At 41.8% G+C, this 22,106-nt stretch overlaps 1 protein-coding gene across 2 annotated transcripts in view; it reads right to left on the bottom strand.

The window, feature by feature from the left end:
• The window catches only part of Fam13a (family with sequence similarity 13 member A), an 85,848-nt gene that overhangs the window by 60,653 nt on the left and 3,089 nt on the right, over positions 1 to 22,106 (bottom strand). For both annotated transcript variants that reach the window (XM_041640392.1, XM_041640383.1), the window contains exon 2: positions 9,144 to 9,185. In XM_041640392.1, coding sequence (XP_041496326.1) covers positions 9,144 to 9,185 — 42 coding nt within the window. The remainder of the gene's footprint in view (positions 1 to 9,143; positions 9,186 to 22,106) is intronic.

Below are 22,106 nucleotides of genomic sequence, written 5' to 3' on the forward strand. Positions count from 1 at the left end.
TCAGGTTTGCCTTGAACTCACAAAGGTCCGCCTGCCTCTGTCTCCTGAGTGCTGGGATTAAAGGCGTGCGCCATCACTGCGTGGCTCTAGTTTGTATCTTTCACAGCTGAATAGTACTTGGTACATTTGCTTTGCCCTCTAATCTACCTCTCAATGAGCAGGCTAAATACTATGATTCCTACTTCAATTTCCAATCATACGGTTTACTCTTAGACTTCTAGAGTCTAGTTTTCAGCCACAACCATCTCTTCTGATATTACTTCTTCCATAGTTTTAACTTTTCTCCTAGTCTTTATCAATCTGGAAGAAATTCTCAGATTTCCTCTTCATTATATATGTGACTTTTAATTTTAGCTTATGGTTTTGAAAATTTAAAAGAAAGTACCTATTTTATATGTGCGTGCGCGTGTGTGCCTGAGTGTATGCATATGTATTACAAGAATGCAGGAGCTCAGAGGTCAGGGGAAGTGTTGATTCCCCTGGAACTGGAGAAACAACTACTAGCCCCCATGTGGGTGCTTGAAACTGAACCCAAGTCCTCTACGAGAGTAGCAACTATTCTTATCCACTGAGCCATCTCTCCCACTTTTTTTTTTGTTGAGAATCTCATACATGAGTACTGTGTTTACGCCATTTTCAACATCTCTCTCCCCTGCCAACTCCTCCTGTGACTCAACTCCCTCTCAAATTCACGACTTCTTCTTTGCAAGCTTTTAAAGATTTATATATTTTATTCTAGGTGTATGATTGTTTGGCTTGCATGTATGCATAGATACCACATGTGTGCCCAGTACCCAGGGAAGGTAGTGAATTTCCCGGAATTGGAGTCCTGCTGACTCCATTTAGCACTGCTTCTCTGTACTCTTGTGGCTGGGACTGGATAGCTCATGAAGCTCAATCTTACAGAAAACTGATTCTTCTTTTCTCATCAGCCATTAGTTATTTGTAGCTATTCATCTAGGGGCTGGATTTCATGAAGTTTCCCATCCACATTGGCATGTCAACTGATGTTGTCATTATACAGGTCTTTTTAGGCAACCATGATGTTGAGATTTCATGGGTGCAGTTTGGCCATTCCAGCAAGATATCCCCAGTGGAGGAATAGTGGCGCTTTTATTTTCAGGGTAATCAACAGCTATCTAATAGGTCTTAAAACCTGGTTAAGAGTAGAGAATTAATGCCTGGTACCGTCAACCTAGTCAGTTCCCCAGGGCTCGAAAGGTATTAGAGGAGAAGTTAATACTACCATTTCCTAAACTATATTCTAAACACATATACCCACAGGCCAGTATAGCTTTCACCCCCAAAACAAAACAAAACAACTTTGCAAGAAATGGAAATTATTACAGAGATCTATGTACTATACTGATGAAAATGCCGAGAAAGAGTGACCATGAGATGCTCAGCTCCAGCTGATGTATCCATGACGCAGCTAACATACCTAAAACTCAAGGAAAATCACAGAAGAGGGTTAAGAGCCAGAGAACCGGGATACCTGCTGGATAGTGTCTTATCCTTGATTTTAAAAAGTATCTGATCTCTACTGCTTCTCACAGTTTTTTTAATGCACTTGTCATGCCAATTTAACCAACTAAAGTGTTAATGTCAACGCACTTCCAGACCTCTTTGTCTTTCATTCCAGATCTAACCACGTGTTCTCAACAGATTCTCACTAACATTCAAAGAGGTTAATCAGATCCTTGAGAATCTTTTGAGAAGATTAACAGTATTGCTTTTCAAGCAAAACATTGTTTTCATATTAAATTTTCAGGGAGGATCATCTTTTCCTTTAATGTGTAGTTTTGTTTTGTAAATCTTAAATCATTTCTTTGTGTTAAAGAGTTCTTAAGGGGCAACAGTGGATCAAGACACCATTTCCAAATAACCTGGGTGAGCTGATTTGTTCTTAGTTTATGTCATTGTCCAAGTAACTGTGGGCAAATGTCCCTGCTGATTAGAGCCAGTACCCGAGTCTGCCCTAGGACAATGTGGTAAGTTTTCTCGGGCAGATTTGCTTGATTGTTCCACGGTTAGGAGTAAACTGGAGAAATACACACACACACACACACACACACACACACACACACACACACACAGAATTAGTTTGCTTTTGTGCAGTATATACTTTGAAGCACACTAAATCCAATAATCCCCTTGCTTTGAGACCTTTTCCAAATGCTTTGGTTAAGTAGCCAATGTCCCAGGGGTATCCTCTCTCCTTTCCATTGTTTTGTATGTAAGTATTCTAGTCTTTGAATAGATAGTGAAATTAAGAAGCTGGTGGTGATAGAGCGGTGAAAATGAACACACAATTATGTTCTGATGACTCAAGCCTCTGCTCCACTGGGAAAGCTCCACTTGTTTTTCTGTTCAGGGAAGCAGACTGTAAAAGCACTCCAATTCTGCCCTCTCCCAAAAGTTTTCTTTCTGTTTCTGGCTATCTACCTTGACCAGAAAATGGAACATGAAGACCTCAAGGTGCTCATTCATGAGCAGTCTTAGACGCCTTGGCTTTCTCTGTAGCATCGGCTCTACGTTTACAGCATTTTTAAGATCCTTAGAATTTAAGTAGGAATTCGGGGGTAGTCATATCAGTGAAGGTAGTCAGTCACCTGCTTAACTACAAGCTTTTATGTTACTCCAATTCAAGTTCCTACAGAGAGAAGCTCATATGAAGTCATGGAAGGGAAGAACCAAATGGCAAGAGATTTAGGCAGAATGGATAATTTTTAATAAGGAAAATTTGACTTTGCTTTATCCTGCCAAGGGAGCCAAGAAAGCCAAGGGAGAGAAGCATTAAATTTTTATATGGCCTATCTTTCTCAGTAGAGTCCAAATACAAGCCTATAAGCCGGGCGGTGGTGGTGCACGCCTTTAATCCCAGCACTTGGGAGGCAGAGGCAGGCGGATCTCTGTGAGTTCGAGACCAGCCTGGTCTACAAGAGCTAGTTCCAGGACAGGCTCCAAAGCCACAGAGAAACCCTGTCTCAAAAAAGCAAAATAAAATAAAATAAAATAAAATAAACAAATACAAGCCTATAGTTTTCATTAACATTGAGAAAACTGAGTGCAGAATCTCTATTTACCTCTTACTATGCAAAAAGTCTGAGCAAGGATGCTAATATATCAAGAACTCAGGGCCAATTTTTTTCAAAACTGCCAAAAAGTATTATAGTTTCTTATCTTTGGTCATACTGGTAGGCTGGTCTTCAACTAGGTCTGCACATGAAAATCTCCTATGACGAACCTTCATCCGGCAGTGGATGGAGATAGAGACAGAAACCCACATTGCAGCACTGGACTGAGCTCCCAAGGTCCAAATGAAGAGCAGAAGGAGGGAGAACATGAGCAAGGAAGTCAGGACTGCGAGGGGTGTGTCCACCCACTGAGATGGTGGGACTGATCTAATGGGAGCTCACCAAGGCCAGCTGGACTGGGACTGATGGAGCATGTGATCAAATCGGACTCTCTGAATGTGGCTGTCAATGAGGGCTGACTGAGAAGCCAAGGACAATGGCACTGGGTTTTGATTCTACTTCATGGTCTGGCTTTGTGGGAGCCTAGATTGTTTGGATGCTCACTTTCCTAGACCTGGATGGAGGGGGAAAGACCTTGGACTTCTCACAGGGCAGGGAATCCTGACTGCTCTTTGAACTGGAGAGGGAGGGGGAGGGGAAGGGGGGGAGTAGGAGGGAAATGGGAGGTGGGGAGGAGGTGGAAATTTTTTAATAAATAAATTAATTAATTAAAAAAATCTCCTATGACACATCTCAGAAATAGATATCCAATCAGTCCTATGTAAGATTTAGATTCTTAGCCAGGGAGAAGGAATGTTTGAAGAGTTCTTCATTCTTCAAATCTGTAGGGATTAATATTATCATAAAGCGAAGTTAAAAATTGTTGGTGAGGATAGGAAAAACTGAAACTTGAATTAGTAATGATTAGAAATGTAAATTGTTGCTGCTTGTATGCCAAATAGTATACACCTAAAAAATAAGCCCACCAATTCTACTCTTAGGTATATATTTAATAGAACTGAAAGCAGGGAGGGACTTGAGCTGTCAGTTTGAACAACCATGCTCACAAGCTGCATCATTTACAGTAGTCAAAGATGGAAGGAACTTAGGTCAGTGAGATAGCTCAAGTGTAAAGGCACCTACCAACAAACCTGGCAACCTGGGTTCAACCCTTGCGAGCCTCCTCTAAAAACACTGGCTTTCTGACACACGCTACATGAGCTTTGGGGGTACTAGGTTAAGAGAAACAACAGTCACAAAAGGATAAATTTTGTATGCCTCTACTTAGGTGAGATGCCTAGAGCATCAAAGACATGAGACAAAAGAGGAATGATGACTGCCAATGGCTAGGGTTGAGGGGGAAGTGATGAGGAATTAATGGTCCAAGCACACAGAATTCAGTCTTACATGTTCTGGAGTTTCTAGTGATGGGTGGTAGTGATGGGTGTCAACAGTAGAATGCTTGAAGCATTACTCAACTGTATATTTAAAACAATGAAAATTGCACATTTTAACTTTCATGTATTTTACAAAATATCAACAATACAAATAGATGCGATTTGTAAATGTTATGTTATTTGTATCAAACACACACACATACACAGCAGCTGAGTTCCACAATTGCCCTTTCAGCTTAGAAACATTATTCTGGTCAAAATGGATAGGTAAAAAAATAATGATTTATGCTCCAAACTGTCCAAACAGACTTGATTTCTCATCTGGTTAAAAATTAAGTACATCCTAAACAAATAGCTTATTTGTTCTCCTCAACAGCCTGAAACAAACTTAGCCACAAATAAAATATCTGTAGGATATACTTTAAATAATTCCATGATAATCAATTTGTTTGAAGACAGGGTCTCACTATGCATCTCTGGCTGTCCTGGAACTCACTGTATAGACCAGGCTGGTCTTGAACTCACAGAGATCCACCTTCCTTTGTCTCCTGAGTGATGGGATTAAAGGCAAACACCACCACCACCATGTCTGGCTGATAATAAAGAGCTTTGGAAAACACTATCTTTCAAAGACAAAAATTCAAACTAATAACAACCCAAATTTAAAATTAAAGAAATATAATGAAAAAAATCACAAACATACGAATTGTAGCATAAATTAAGATGGTATCCCCTATTTTTAAAAAAATCTGTCTAGAGATGTTCTTAAAGTTTCTACATACAAAAACAGGAGTTGTATGATCTAATTTCTAGATGTCTCCCCTGTTTACGGTAAACCCAGGACTTTGCACATTTTCCCACCGAAAAACATATCCAGCCTCAGGTAAACTTTTAACTTCAATGTATTCAATGCTTAAGGTTTTCAATATTAACGCAGCAGTTCAGAATCTTACATAAAATGATAGGTCTAAGGCATCAAACAATTAAAAATGGACAAAATCCCAAAGAAGGATCTTGCACCCCAAACAACTAACAAGGAAACAAATCTATCAGATATTCTCTCAGGACAATTAGAGAATGGATGAAACCCTGAGCCTGACTTAAGCAACTCTAACTCGCTTAATAGCGGTTTAGCTTTGGCTTGTACCATGTTAAAACTTGGGCTGAAATCTAAAAACTGTCAACTCCAGAGTTCTCATGGAGCATCGAAAAGCAAACTTGCAAGAACTGGGTCCTTACCAGAAGATGGGTTCAGCTTGCATATCAGGGACAAGCCTGAGAAGTGTCCGGCTGGTGACAACTCAGTAAGACTGGCTACAACTTGGCAGGCCCCTGAAGGACAGAGCTCAGACTTAGATGAAGCACAGGCCACACAGGCCGTCCAGGAATCTGTATGGAGCTCAAAGGTAAAATCCGGTTGGATGGGCACCAGGAGCTTGCAGGTAGGAGGGTGGGAGCAGGGGGAGACAAGAAGAAAGTGGAGGGGAAGAGCCCTGGTTCCGGTGGAAACCAGCTCTAGTTTGTAGACACTGAGAACTCAGACAAATGGAAACATAACTAGCAGCAGATCCCAGCCAGATGTGATCAGATGCCAGGAGGAAGAATGCAGACAGCCACAGGCAGAGCGGGGCATGGGAGAACACCAAGGGTAAGCTGCTTTTGATGTCAATCTGATCGACTGAGTCGGGGACTCCTGTGTTTGGATCCCAGCCTAGAATCTGAAAGAGAACAGTGTGCACACACCTGCCAGGAATGTTCCCTGTGTGGCGTGCACAGGCATGTGTTTGTTTAGCTGAGGTCTTACGAAGTTTGCTTCGCTTTCGTTTCCCTAATTGTTTCACCAGAGCTGGTTAATCCCAAGGGAGCAATCTGGGGAAAAATGACACCCACGATCAGCGCAATAACTTGACACAAGGTGGTAGCAGGTGTTGCTCTCTAGTTATGAGTTCCTTTCCCTTCAAACAAAGACACCGGCTCCGTGTAGAGTTAGGCAGGCAAACGAGGGACCGCAGTGGACACTGAACTGTTACCACAGGAGGTATTTACTTAGACTCAGGGTGTAGGCACTGGTGTCTAACAGTCTTGCTTTAGTGCAGAAAGGTCTGACGCAAATGAAACGACCAGGAGAGAAACACAGGGCACAGCGTGACCATGAAGAGACCAGGGCGTCACAGAGGAAGAAATTCTGTCTCATGGCAATGTAGCAAGGTGAGGAACGTGGGCCCCTTTTGGTTCCTGCTCCTGGGCCCTACTCTCTCCTCTAGACAAACCTAGACCCCGAGGCCTCCATTCATGTAGGGCCACCTCCTTCCAGGCCCTTCATCTAGTGCCTCACATGCTCGCTGGTGCCTCACACCAACTGAGAACCAGTGGCTAGGTCTACCTGTGTGATCTGCCTTGATGGACCATCCACTCCCCTTCCTCTGAAACCAGAGGACTCCTTTGCTCTATCATCCATCTGTCCTGGTCTATTTCTTTCTCTATGAAGGCTGCCCACTTCCTGACTGCAGCCTCCCGAGTTTTCTGTTCCACTTTATGCTCATCTTCCAGAATTAATCCTGCTACTGGCCGGCTGTTCATCCCCAACCACTCTGCCTGACTCCTCATTGATGGGTCTGCTTCTGCTGAGTACCTATCTCAGCAGATATGCCTCATCTATTGGTCCTTCCTCCCCTTAAGAAAAATCTAGCAAATGAACACTATCAAAATATAATATATAGCATTCAGTAGTCAATATTACTATTTGGGAAAGAGGCAGGTTACAACTTTCAATTCATCTTTACTTTCTACAGACAAAACATTACTTTGAATGTAAAAAAATGAGTATTTTTATTTTTTTTATCACGTTAAAAATCACTGAGGAATTTGTGAGTATTGTAATAACTCTGTTATGGGCATTGAGTCAGAGGTCTCTAAAGTAACAAAATGATAAAAATGGAAGCTGTAGAAACATGAAAATATATTGAAAGCAGCTAAGCGTCATTCACTTATTAGACATGACACGAAAATGTGCACATTCATCAGTAGACACGTCACATTTCTAGTTAAAAGTACCCAGTAGAGGCTAATGATAATTAACAATCAGCTTTCTTTCTCCCACTTAAATACTTTGCAACAGAACAGCAAGAAAGTCTGCCTCAAACTAGCCAGGCAAATAATTATGGGGCTGGGTTCCTGCTTTCTCAGCAGTTTCTTTTGGTTTTATATCAAGAAAGAAATTAAAATGAAAGTTAAGATAAACTTGCACCAAACAAACTCTTAGGTTATTTTTGAGACTACCATACAATGTTACTCAGAAAAGAAAAAAAATGAAAACCCAAACTCCTTTTGGAATTTTAATTACAGGTTAAATAATTACTATTTTTGCTTTTGTGAAACAACTGCGCCACTTACTTTGAACTTCCATTGTCTGAAAATAGCGCCTGCTAACTCTTCTTTGTCTGCTGTGAATGTAGGCTTGTAGGAATACTCATTCTTGATGATTTGTTTTTATTGTTTTTGTTTATTTATGTGTATGTATGTGTAATGTCGTGTGTGTGTGTGAGTGGCGTGTGTGTGTGTGTGTGTGTGTGTGTGTGTGTGTGTGCCCAAGATCAGAGCCCCTGGTGAGGGAGGTACAGGAGGTTGTGAGTCACTTGATGTGGGGGATGGGAACTGAACTCAGGTCCTCTGAAAGAGCAGCAAAGGTTCTTAGCTGCTGAGCCATCCCTCTATGAATTTATTCTTTATTCCTAATGTCCTCATATTTTAGTGTTTATGACCCTAATATTGAATACAGCAAGAAGCCCAGAGCCCAGTAAATACACTATGAATTTTCTTTTATCCGAAATTACTTTTTTTCTAAAAATTTTATTTTAGATTTTTTTATTTTATGTGTGTGGATGTTTTCCCTTCATGTATGTATGTTTGTGTCCAATGCCTGGGACCCTAAGAGGTCAGAAGTGGGTATCCAATCCCCTGGAACTGGAGTACAGGCTTTTGTGAACTACCACACGGATTCTGAAATAGGACTCAAAAGAGCAGCAGACTTCAGGACAGCTTGACCTGCTGCTATTAATGGTTGTTATTCTGGACCTGCAAATGCTAGAAACAACTCGGAGTTCCACAAACTTGCTGAGTTTTTAGTTTATTGTTTCACTACTCCCCCCAAAATGAGCTAGCAGAATCTAAGGCTTTTTCAGAATGCTGGGGACTGTATGCACACACACACATGTGCACACGCTCACACACACACACACACACACATATGCACATATGCATGCACATACGTGCACACACACAGGTCTCTGTGTGCCAGGACTGAGCCTAGGACCTTATGTATGCTAACAATATGGTGTGTGCCTGGTTTTTGTTCTGTTTTGTTTTGTTTTTACTTTGGTTACATACTGCCTAAGCAGCAAGCAGTTTTGAGTCTAAATTCTGAGTCTAAAATAAAAACATCTCATCCTAGTCTTTTCAATTATATGAAACAGTAAAAGCAAAATCCCCAGCACCACAAAAAAAGTGTGGTAGTACATGATCTTGGAACTCCAGAGGTACAGGTAGGAAGATGAAAATTCAAAGTTATCTTTAGCTGTGTAGTAAACTCCTAGCTAATCTGAAATATAAAAGACTGTCTCAAAGAAAAGAAAAAGAAAGAAAAGAAAAATGGGCAAATAAACCCAACAGTATCTTAACTCACCTTTATGTCCTATAGTAAACCAAAATAAGACAAAATATAAATAAATACCTCAGATAGAAAGGTGACAAAGGTCGTTCATCTTCCTGTGAGCTAAAAGAAAAACAAATGGTGAATTAATATGATATCTATTAAAAGCACATGTAAATTTTATGAAAATTCTATTCTACTTGTCACAAATTGTGGCATATTACCGCTGACCTTGCAATGGATTCAAATGAACAAAACCTTATCCCTGGGATCTAGCCAGCCTAAATTAGTTCTTTAAAGAAGCCAGCCCATCGATGTATTCTCAGATAAGCCTAAAGCAGAAGTAATTTATATCACACTTCAAGAAGCAGCTTTTTACTATACTGTCCAACAAGTTTATTCAAACACTCATATATTACACACAACCTCTACAAATTATTGCAGACACAATTATTTTAACAAAGCTAATTGCAAAAATAAAATTAACGATGAACTATCTCTGTGAAGCCGAGTTCTGTAGGCAAATCTCATTTCTTCTTCCGGGGCTGCTCTGCTAAGTAGAACCTGATATGGATACCAGGGGCAGATGTAAATTCTCAGCACAGTTCAAGCTCCTTAAACAAATGGAAATAAGAGGAAGCTTAATATAAAGGTATTTAATTTTTTGAATGCAAAACATGCAAGAGTTTTCCTTAACATGTTTTTTTCTAATAAACTGCCTTTTATTATAAAAGCATAAAATGAGTCTCTCCTGCTTGTTTTCTTCAGCATCATTCACGAAAATGCAAATGCCAGATTCAACTGGCAATATTGATCTGGAAGTCAACAAGATTTTACTACAGGGATGTAATCTCTCTCTCTCGCACACACACACCACCTCACCTCCCACACATTTGTCCGAAGAGTTGAAAAAAAACTTACATTCCAACTAGAATAGGGTGTGTACAATTTGACACACTATTTTCAATTTCCTATGATTTTTGACCATTTTAATCTTGTTCAGCTGTTCTATTGCCAATGTTATCAACAATACTGCTGTTCACACAGCATCTTCTTGCTTTATGTACACATGCATACACACACAGGCATAATTTAGCTGTACACCTTCTTCCCATGTGAGGGGTAATGGATTGCTTCATTGCAGAATAATGTGGATGGGCTAAGGGCAAAGCTGGTACCACTCAGCTGGAACGTATAAGAGTTAGAGGTGATCACTTCTGGGAATAGTCAGGTTGGCTGCACTGAAGCTATCTTGGAGCAGTGTTTTTACAGGGAGCTAATCTCACACAAGAAACTTACATGTTTGACTTCAAACTCTTTTTAGAAAACATTTGACAAAACAGTTGCCTTCGTTCTCTAATCAAGGACTCTGTATTAAAGAGATATTATGGTCAAAACTGTGCCAGCAAAGCTACCAGTATACACTTGTAATGACTTCAAGTTACAGGAGAGGAATATTGCCTCGTGTTGTGACGTGAGGGTATAAGTCTTCCTTAGATCAGAACTCCTTAATGCTCACACGAAACAAGGCACAGTGAATTAACATGCTTAGTGTAATGTATCTTGTGGGCATTAAATTAGCCAGATAGTTTTTAAATGTTAAGAGTTTGCAGGCATATCCAACCTCCTGACAAGTTCTTCAGACACTGTCACCTCTAAGGCAATGGATTTAAAGTATCAATCTCAACTCAAGAACAATCGCAGTGGGTTTTTGATCCTACTGCACGTACTGGCTTTGGGGGAGCCTAGGCAGTTTGGATGCTCACCTTAGAGACCTGGATAGAGGTGGGGGTTCCTTGGGCTTCCCACAGGTCAGGGAACCCTGATTGCTCTTCGAGCAGATGAGGGAGGGGGACTTGATCGGGGGAGGGGGAGGGAAATGGGAAGCGGTTGCGGGGAGGAGGCAGAAATCCTTAATAAATAAATAAATTTAAAAACAAAATAAAGTATCAATCTCAGAAAAGCTCCATATTAAGTAAGTTTATGACTTTGGTTCGACCCATCTCCAGAGCTGAGCTGGGCCACATTTCTAGATGGTACGGAGCTCAGCACAAGGTTGGCCCCGTGCCTTCCACCAATGTTCTTGTCGGTGAGTGCTACACTTCTTTGTAGGAAACAGAAGCAGTCTCCCACATAAATGGAATAAACTACTTATTGCCTTTGGATCCTCCTAAAGACTATTCCTGAACTTGGACTTTGCTCTTATTTATCCAGAAAAGCAGGCTCAAATTGGGAACAGAACCCATCCAGGCAATGATGAGAACAGGTGGTAGAAACTAGACAGGTAGGGCAGAGACCCCAAAGCTGCAGGGCAGAGAATGCTTTGGTGGGGGATGTGGATGCTAGTTCCTGGCTCCTTGTTTTTTTTTTTCCTTGGCGGAAATTGCATGAGAATGCAGTGAATCAGGACTCATGGCTAGGCCACCTGGACCAACTAGCTCATCTGCTCCTTATACCTTAGCCCACTCTGTGTTGTAAGTTCTTTAAAAAGATCCCCAGAACCGGCAGCTTGATGGCATCCCACCCACAAGGACCCTGCTGCTACATAGGAGCTGTCTTCCCTCTCTTAAGAAAATGTAGACCAAACTTCTCTCTAAAACTTACCCTCTGTGGTTCTCAAAGTTCATTCTTTGAATTCTCTAGACAAGAACATGAAAGTCACTGGCTTGAGGTCAGTTTGGTGGCCATTCTACTTTCTGAAACCCTGACCTTTGAGAAAGGCCCTGGTGTCCTCAAAGACACCCCAATATTCCCACATCACTAACGTTGGCCAGTGGTGAGTACAATGTATTTTTACACCTGACACTGTCTTGGTTGTTTATTGACTTCTAACAGATTTTTTATAGTTTGTCATGGGTCAGGGATGTGGCTCAGTTGTTTGAATGTCTGCCTAGCACTGGGGTTAAAGGTGTGGGCCACCATGACAGTCTTGATGGAAACACAAGTTTTGATCATAAGCAAACATCTCTTCAGGTAGTGTTGGCACAAAGTAAATTTATCAATGAGGCACTAAGTCAGAAACTATAAGTTTAGACTGTCATTTTGATCAAGTTTAAGTGTTACAAAAGAGAAAAAGAAAGCACAGAGATTTAAATAAAATGAAACAAACTTTATATATTACATTTTATGGATAAATAGTTTTCAGCATAATGCAATAAATTTATGGAACAAAATATATGAAAAGAAAATGAGGGTAAATAAATCAAATTGGATAAATACTGGACATATTTCTCCTTCTGTTCTTGCAAGTTGTGTGATTTGTGACAAAGGTGCACAGTACAAACAACTAAAGCCCTGATTTTAAATGAGTTAAAGCAGCTAACTTTAAGGAACAGTTAGCTACTGCTGTGGGATATTTGCTTGCACTGACACTTTGAGACTGCTAATAAAGTTAACCTTGAATCAGGGGGCGGAGTCAAGGACTAACTGACTGGAATTAACCATAGAGGTACGGAGGACCCAGCGGGCCAGGAGAGATGCATAAGAAGTAGTAGGGAGGGACTTGGAGACATTGAGGACTTTTTCAATCTGGGAAACATAGAGAGGCAGGTCAGCTGATTACTCCTCTGTTCTTTGGACCTATCAGGTTTTCACCCGGATAGCTGACTCCCAAGTTTCTATTAATAGTAGAAAAATTTAGATAAACATTTCAAGCTACCCTGATTTTTGAAGTCACTTTAAGTTAAAAAAAAAAAAAAAAGACCATCCAGGATTGTTCTTTTTAACAGCACTGTGAAAAATGAACTCTTTCACAAAACTGACAGTTCAGAATGGGAAACATTAGAAAAGACAAACATTTCTATACAGTTGTCAAAACAAATAAACTTTTGTTCCTGGCCCCAAACTATTTAAATTCCTGACGAATGTGTATCTTGACAATCTTGGTCATGTCTAATGATACTGAATGACTTCACTTACATTCTAAATTAAGTATAATCCTTTGCCTGAATTCTAAACTTGGAATTCTGATTCACTTTCAAGTATAAAGACCAAACGCAGTCACCAATGTGGCTGAAGGAGAGAGCTGGGCTGTGAGGCAGTGCTAGTGGCAGACAGACAGTTTGGGACTCAATCGCTTTTCTTTTGCTGTTCATATAATGCAAGGGGATGCTCACTGCCCTCCCTTAGGTATAAGGTGTTGGAGTCTCCGAAACAACTGCTTGTGGAAAGAATGTTTAGCATAGACCCCAGACAACTCAAGTGTCAGGAACTGAGGAATCAGGTGTTAGCAGGCCCTTCTGAACTCTCCAAAAACACTCAGCATCGACGAATCATAGGCATAAACAACGCCCATCCTGGGGATCGCTTCATGAGCTTTGGAACCACAGAACGTGATGCCTATCCAGATCACTGGACAGCAAGCTAACTAGGAACAGAAAAACCAGAAACCAAAACAAACAAACAAACAAAAAAACCAAATACTGATGGGAGAATTCCCAGAATAAGGTATTCAATGCATCTCCACATCGCCATTCCATACAGTGTCTTTTCCAATGTTCTCACAAACAATCCCATTAATTCTACTTTCTAATCCCCTAAGGGGGCTGATTACTAAAAAAAAAAAATAATTTTCATATTTATCTTCATTCTTTAAATGTAATTTCAATGAAGTTAAAATAGGAGATATTTAAAGTGTTTCTTGGATACTGAAAAATAGGCAATGCTAAAAATTGTGTTCCACTCTTTCTAGAAATGAGGAAAACCATCTGTGAGGTCTTAAAAAAGAAAAAAGCAAAAAGCGAAAAGAGGAAGTGAGCAGGCGAAAGCAGAGAGCTAAGCAAATCTCTGAGGACTCAGATTTCCCCTCCACTTGGCACTGTACAAAGTGCCCGCCTACATTCTCTGTGAGGATGGGAAGGAAGCGATGCTAGTTCCTTGCGGCCTGTCCTGAAGTGCTGTACTTTACCTGAGTGGCCTCAGTCGGTCCTCGCTCGGGCACTGACCACAGGCCATGACAGGTGGACAGTGGCACCCTGTGTTGTTCTGATGTTTAGGTTTTGGTCCCATTCAATAAGAGAAAACAACACAAAAGGTACACAAATATCTATGCTTTCTGGAAAAAGAGTGTACAAGTTTTCAATCAGTTCATAGCTAAATGCTTGTGGTTGTAATTTGAGGAGTTATTTACAATTCTTTCTTATAAGCCCAAGCAGCAGTTTTACAGTTTTTCTCCCGTGTTCGTTACTAAGAATGCTACACACAGCCCATAGAAACACAAATTACCTTCTTTTAAGAGGATTGGCTTTCTCCAACCAAAGAAGAAATGAAAACACAGGAGAGCTTAACCAGCCTGAAAGGTGTTACTTGTCCAACAAAACTGAGAGACAAATGACTTTCCAAGGATTATGGAAACCCTATCTACTTTCTTCTCCTTCTCCTTCTTCTTTTTCTTCCCCTTCCTCCTCCTCCTTCCCCTTCCCCTTCCTCCTCCTTCCTCTTCCTCCCCCTCATCCTTCTTTCTCCCTCCCTCCCTCCCTTCCTCCCTCTTTTTCTCTCTCTCTGGTGGTGCACCCTCTGAACCTAGAGCCTGAGTGCCTGATGTTAGCAAGCACTCTGCCACTTAGCTAAGCCCAAGGCATAGATACCAGTTTCTTTATTGTGGGTGGAAATCTTTAACCAACTTTTAGGTGTGCATATAAATCATTGCCTGGCAAATACACAGAGAAGTTCAATGCCCCTGAACGTCAGGATGTGACCATGTTTAGAAACTAGGCCTTTAGGAGGCAATCAAGTTGAAACGTAGCCCTTAAGGCTTGAGTCAGTGTGACTGTGTCATGATGAAAAAGGGAAACTTGAATGGAGATACTTGAGCGCTTGGGGGCAGAGTGTGTTGTTTCAGGACCTATTGCACACCACTGCCTCACTTCTGCAGAGAGGCTGGGCAGCATCCCCAGGTCTGCAGAGATGATGGAACCTGAGATAACACATCTCTGCCCTTCTAAGTTCCTGGGTGGCGGCACTTGGCACTTTAAATTTTTTTTTTTTTACATCTGTCCTCACAAACCTATATACTGACTGAAATGCTCACTATTTTTGTTTGCTTGTTTGTTTTCAAATTCTTTTGAATCTGAACATGCCCAACCTTGCAAAAGGATATGCTCTGGAGACAAGGTCAGCTGTCCCCGGGGATCACCAGATGCTGGATTTCATTTCCAGGCAAGACTTTCACTCTGTTGAACTACGCTTCCTGCGACTACATCCTCACATACAAACACTAGCACCGATGTCATGAGATTGTTCTTATGTTGCTTGGATACTTTCCATTCTGATGTGCTGTATAATTGTTGTAGAAATATAAAATAGATATGTGCAAAATGAGGGTCCTAACTTGTGAACACCAGCAGGCTATGGCTGAGAGTACAGAAACAGAGTTCTAAAATGCTGTGGTCCTGTGTATACTGTGTGATGTCTTCAGGGAAGGCTCCTGAGTTGAGGTCTGCTCATGAAGAAAGTTGCCTTCTTTGCCAAAAGAAAAAAAAAAAGACAAACAAAAAACAAAACTTCCCAAACAGCCATTTGTTGACTGACTTTATGGAGGGAGAGGAAAACCACAAAAAACTGGTCCAGCTGTGCCTGGTGGTGGACATAATGGCATAGTTCTGGGAGGCCAAGGGAAGTGACAGAATGCCTCCAAGTCTCTTGCATAGCCTCCCCTGACTACATGGGAAACCATTAGGAGCGTTTCTCGGGAACCTAAAAGGAGACCCTCTGCATACTTCTTAGGAACTTCTTACCCAACGACTGCAACATTCTTAATAATCTGTACTATCTTCTATATTCAGGCTGGAAAGTGGTTTAGTTGGTAGGAGAGCTTGTTAACATGTACAAAAAAACTCTGGGTTCAGCCCCCAAACTTGCATAAAGCCAGGTGTGCCGGCACATGCCTACAATCCCATCACTGGGGAACGTGAAGATGGGAGGACCAGCAGCTTGAGTTTGAGGCCAGCTTGGGCAACATAAGACTTTGTGTTTAAAAAAAAAATCAAAGAACTATTTATTACTTTTTATAAGAAATGAAGAATCATCTCATTCTATTCCAAGTGCACCCACACACTCTGTTCAGCTCTGGCTGTGTGATAAACAGCTTGCAATGTCTAAGAAACTGGGTGGTTGGACGCTAGCTGCAGGTGATGGAAGGGAGAGTGCAAGTCTTCTCCAGGAGTGGGGAAGTAAAAGTTGCTCTTCTATTTCCTTTGCATCACTCCTTCCGGTTAGAAGGTGTGCAAGCCTCTACCACCTGCTAACTGGCTGGACGCTGTGTTTTCTCCTGGACTTGTTTAGAAGCCACAGCATACGAGGAGCGCTCACACTCGCTATTGCATTTAGATCGCATTAACAAGCCAAGTGTTCTCTTCAAAGTTGATCTTTGTCCCCCATCTTTGCTCAGGCACCAAACTCCATGCTAAGCCCCTCCATGTCTCTTGCTTCCAGCCCTTCCAGGTTCATGGCGACACTCTTCCATAGTGCAATCCTCAGTCCCTTCTGGGCACGACGGTTCGCCTATTCTACTTCCCACTGTCTTTGTCGTCAGTTCAAAAGCTGAAACCTGCCACATCCAGTCCCTCCTGCCTCAGCCCTCTATGCTTCTCCAGTAAACTTCTCTCGCTGGACTCTGCAATCCTCTGCTTTTGCACACAGTGCTCCTCCTTCCCACTCCACACCTCTCTCTGCTTGGGAAATGCTTTGAGCCTTTACTCAGGGGCCATTTAACCTGGGAAGGCTTTACCAGATTCAGGGAACTGTTCCTTCAGCTCCAGGTTCCCACACCCTGGTCACAGCTGTATAAGAGCACAGAGCACACAGTGGAGCACGTCGGGCACCCAAGCTTGTCTCACTACTCGGATGAGTCTTTGTCTAGGTGTCCGGGCACCTAGCTAGGTACCTAATTCAGTGGATGGGCCCAGTGAACGCCTGTTGAATAGAAACAGCATCAAAACGTTGCCGAGTGTTCACACGATGCTTTAGTTACCTATTTTTAAGATGTACACTACCATTTGTGAGACCAGTGTAGACAACCAGAACATGTGTAAAAATCTGTATGCCGATTATTTTCGATGACCTTGTTCTTTTCTACTCAAAAGTTAATGGGATTGCCACTAGAGTCTGGGTTTTCTACCATACTTGCTGAAGGAAAAGAAAATAATGTCTTTTCTCTGATCGCACGATTAGAGGCAGCAGTTCTCTCAGTACACCTGCAGTGTAAACAGTACTCTGTGGTGTGTGCAGAACCCAGAAGAGGATACGTTCAGGCAAAGCGCTGTTTGAGTATGGCCTCACCAATGTTTGTTCTGGCTTGAGAACAGGAAAAGAAAGCGATTTGACCTCACTGGAAATCCAAAGGTTGTTTGAAACTTAAAAAAAAAATAAAAATCTTTGTTTATTTTAAACTTATTTCAAGGCAGCTAGAAGATCTCCAGTGCCATCGAGGTCTTGTACAGGAAAGTGATGGCCACTGTTATTCTGCAATACCAATAGAAAACGCCTCATTAGAATTCAAAACCCAGGAGCAGCTTGAGCATTAGTTATTAAGTAAAATAGAGTCTAGTCACTAAAACAGAATAACAGGTAGATATCCTCATGGGGGAGAAGGAAAGAAGAGGAATTAACTCCTTCCAACATTTACTATAGTTCCAGAATTTCAGTGACCTACTAAGGGAGTTTTCCTTTATAGGTATATAATCTCCCACATGGTAATAATCTCCCACATGGTAAACTCTGCATGTAGTTTTGGGGACAATGATAGAGGTGCAGCGGCACTGCCAAACATCCTCTCCCCATCATCTCCCACTGTGGCTCCCTCCTGGGGAGGACTGTCCAGGTAGCGGTAGCAGTCTATGCTGTGATTCTGTAGTAGGGGAGTTTAGGGTGGTGAGTAGCTCGGGGAGTGTGGGTTCCGCACTCACCTGCACGGGTGCCCACGATGCACAGGTGGTATCATGGCTACCCTCCCAGAACTCACAGGCAGGAATAGGCAACTACTGCCAACTGAAAGTTTCCTGCAGGCCAAGCTTTTTGGGCTAAGAGTTTATACACATTGTCCTCTTCACTCCCCAGACATCCTCAGAGGAAAGTATGAGCGATCGGATCTTTTAGGCGAGATAAACATGTCCAAGGAGGGCTAATTAGCTGTGAAGGCGAGATGCTGCCAGCACAGTCTGTCTCTAACCTTTGGTCTCTGCAGCACTGTGTACTCTGCTAGGTTTGGTGAGATTTGTGAGATAAGCCACGCTGAATCCCAAGGGCCACATAGCCATTATAGGGGAAAAGAGGATGGATAGATGAAGAATTACTCACAGGATGACAAGATAATGGGCTTTGGAGGCCCGGGGAAGCAACCTGGTGATATGATGGGGAACACTGAGTACAGTAAGCAGCTGTGACCTGGGACAGTGGTACCCCTGAGAGAGGGGCACTTGTGATTTTTTTTTAAAAACTGATTTTATTAAGCTCTACATTTTTCTCTGCTCCCCACCTTGCCTCTCCTTTCCCCTTCAACCCTTTCCCATGGTCCCCATGCTCCCAATTACCTGTGCTTTTTTTTTAAGTGAAGAAAATGAAAGTAAATAAAAGTCATTTACAAAACACCACAGTGTGTGGTCTGTGCAGTATGTGAGTGTGTGTGAGTGTATGAGTGGTCTGTGTAGTATGTGGGTATATGAGTGTGTGAGTAGTTTGTGCAGTGAGTGAGTGTGTTAGCTGTCTGTGCAGTGTGCGAGCGGTCTATGCAGCGTATGAATGTGTTAGTTAGTTGTTTGCGCAGTGTGTGAGTATAAGAGTGGTCTGTTCTGGCCAGAGTCGGGCTTCTAATTTTGTTTCAGGGTTATTTTCACCTTGACAGAGCATCAATACTCGGTTGCATCTTCGCTTTGTTGACCGCCTTTGCCATTTGTGCTGTGCTTTTAGGTCTGTTCATGTGATGGGATTTGAGCAAATCTACCGGGTCTTCAAGTTAGTTCTTGGAGTCAAGTTTCCTGACTTTTGTTCTTATAGCTGATCCTTTCTAAACCGAGCCCTTAGGAGTCTTAGTTCCAGTTAACACTCAACCCCTCACACTCTCTATTTTTGTTTAACTACATAGGAACTTTAATATGAAAACAATCTTCTGAGGCTTCCATCTATCTTGTTTTTAAACTACAGTCATAGTTCACCATGCCCATTGTCCCCACCCCCACATCTTTCTCAAGCTGAGACTAAACAACTTGGCTTTGGGAAGATTTGCTGAGAAGTGGTTGTTTTTGTCCCTGGGATCCAGGATTCGACGGTTTGGCAATAATAGCTATAAATCTGTAGTTGACGAAGCCGACTGGTTTTAGGGTGCAATTGCAAGGTGACAGTACGGAATTTGGAAGGAATATTAAATTTGAAGACAGACAGGCAAATCCGTACCAGAAAAACACATAGCTCAAGAGCGTGACTTAAAACTTTTAAAGCGTACGGACATACATTTGTTCCCAGTAATGTCCATCTGCCAGTTTTCCCTCATTAAATGAGTGCAGTAATCTCCTCCAGGGCATTCTCCTTCAGGCTGTGCACTCTGAAAACACCTCATACAATTTGGAATTAGGAATCCTGTTTTGGGGTATTTATTGAGGAGAATGAATGAAGCCCGAATGTAACACAGCTCCCGTGAGTCTCCTGGATTGCCCGTGTTGATAGCACAGCTTCTCTCTGAACACACAGCAGGTGCTGGTGTCCTAGGAATGAGAGTCTAAGTGCCCCACATTAAACACAATGAAGCAGAAACAATCCCAAATGGCAGGCCATCATCAGCTTTAACACAAAAGGAACTAGAGGACAACTTCAAATTTTGATAAGCATATAGAATAATACTTTTGTTTTCCCTAAATCAACAGTTGCAACAGTTGTAGGAAATGAGCTAAAAGCAACTTCCTTATTTGTCAGGTAAAAAACCTTCCAAATTGCTATATGTGTATAGAGCAATTAACTGAATACGTTATTTGCAATATTTTGGCATAAGAATATTTTTATCATTTGTAATGGAAACCCTTCGAAATTATGTGAAGACCAGAGTTCCGATGTTTCCACCAATATTGCCTATGGTCGCCAATGTATGTGTTTAATGAGCACTTACTTCATGCCTACCGAGGGAATCATCTCTGGCCACAGACATACTTTCGATCTCTGGAATAAATGAGTGTCTGTCCCACAGACTTCCATGTTTTGGGGAACAAAAGGAGCAGAACACTTCCCTTTATTCTGGCTAGTGTGTTTCTCTTTTGGATAATGACACCCCCCCCCCAACTGTGCCGTTAATCTCCCCTCACGCCGTGATTATCGACTTTGTATATAAATGGCATTTATTTAGATATCTGGGTAGGGATTTTGCATGTGTTTTTATGTACTTGACTAGGCAACTATTTTGTTTCCAGGAGTTTGGGTTTAGTCACATGAGAAATGAAAGAGATTTAGACAATCCCTAAGCATCCCTTTGGCTCTAAAGTAGAGACCATATTTTCAGAATTCCCCAAAGCTATTTCTGCACATATGACTAAAATTAACTATAACTATACAAGTGTAGCAAAATAGATAAATAAATGAAGTTAAAAGTAAGTATTTAAACGTTAGGATGACAAGGAGGAAAGTATGATCCAGCTATCCACCAGCCATGCCCTACTTTAACGTGCGTGCTGAGGGATCTAACTTAGGTCCTCCTGCGGGCACAAGTGGCAGCAGGAGATGCCAAACACCTCCACCTTCTCAGTCTCAGGGACACAAAGTATCCTTGCTTTATTCACATCACCTTCTTTCTTTGTAGTTTTGAGAACAGGTCATAAGTTCTCACTACTACCTTTGGTTTCCCTGGAGCTCACTATGTAGACCACCTGGCCTCTAACCCACAGAGATCCTTTTGCCTCTGCCTCCTAAATTCCAGGATAAAAGGTGTGTACCACTATGCTGGACCAAATTATCTTCTTTGCATGAGCAACTGCAAACATCTCTGCTCTACAGGTAAGGAAAGAACTACACAGAGAAAGCAGAGTCCACAGAGGCCTCATTTCCTTTTAAGTTTGTCACTTTCAAATAAAGTCCATATTGTCAATAAGAAATAAGTTCAGAAACACAACCCACGGAGGCCTGAAGGGAGATAGCTTTTAACTCCTTATATTGTGCTGGCAGGCAGGGTGGTGAGGCATCACGTCCACGAGCAGCAGAGGGCCCTCTAACACCACAGAGCAGCTCAGGAGTATCGGTGTCCATATGGCCGAGGCTTTCACCAGTGACCACAGATGTCATCCCATTGTCAATGGTGAGGTGTTTGCTGAAGGATATTCTCAAGGCCAACATTTCCAGGTCGGCTGAATTCCTCTGATAGGAAGTGTCAGCGGAATTTTAGATATTGAACCATCAGTACATGCTAACTAATCATGTGGCTTTAAGTCTTCTTTGAAGTCCACTGAATTTGAAATTATTACATGCGTCACCATCACATAATTAATATTCAAGAATATATATTAGCTACTATCACCTTCTGAATGAATATATATATATATATATATATATATATATATATATATATATATTAGCCATTATCATTTTCTGGACGAAGCGCTGAAAAGGAAGTTTATATAGACACTATATTCCTCTGATTCTCACCTAATAAATAAACACAGACACGAGCTGGGGGTTTTCTGGAGCATGGAGACGCCAGTACATTTAAGAGAGGAAGCTAAATTAATCACTAGCCCCCATAGCTTTGTCTTTGACATCGTCTGTTGTGGAGCTGAGCTGAGCTAGGGTTGCTGGAAAGGGAGTCTAGGAACTCAAAGCAGTGCTCTCACAACAAAGCCTGTGCATCCTGGTCTGCTCCCGTAGGTCTAGCTGCAGAAATATCTCTGCAGAGATCCTCACTTGCAGGGTCACACGCCACAGGGAAAGCAATATCAATACACCGTGAATCACAGAAAGCTGAGTCGTCAGCTGACCTGGGTCCCTATAAAACGCAGCCTCCTTAGTCACCAAAGCTGAAAATCTTACTTTCTTTTTAATGCTTAACACAGTTCTTCACTTTATTCCCTCCTTTTA

This window comes from Microtus oregoni, unplaced genomic scaffold (genome assembly GCF_018167655.1).
Source record: "Microtus oregoni isolate MIOR12 unplaced genomic scaffold, Mior012 000002F_ref0000024, whole genome shotgun sequence".
Classification (NCBI taxonomy): domain Eukaryota; kingdom Metazoa; phylum Chordata; class Mammalia; order Rodentia; family Cricetidae; genus Microtus; species Microtus oregoni.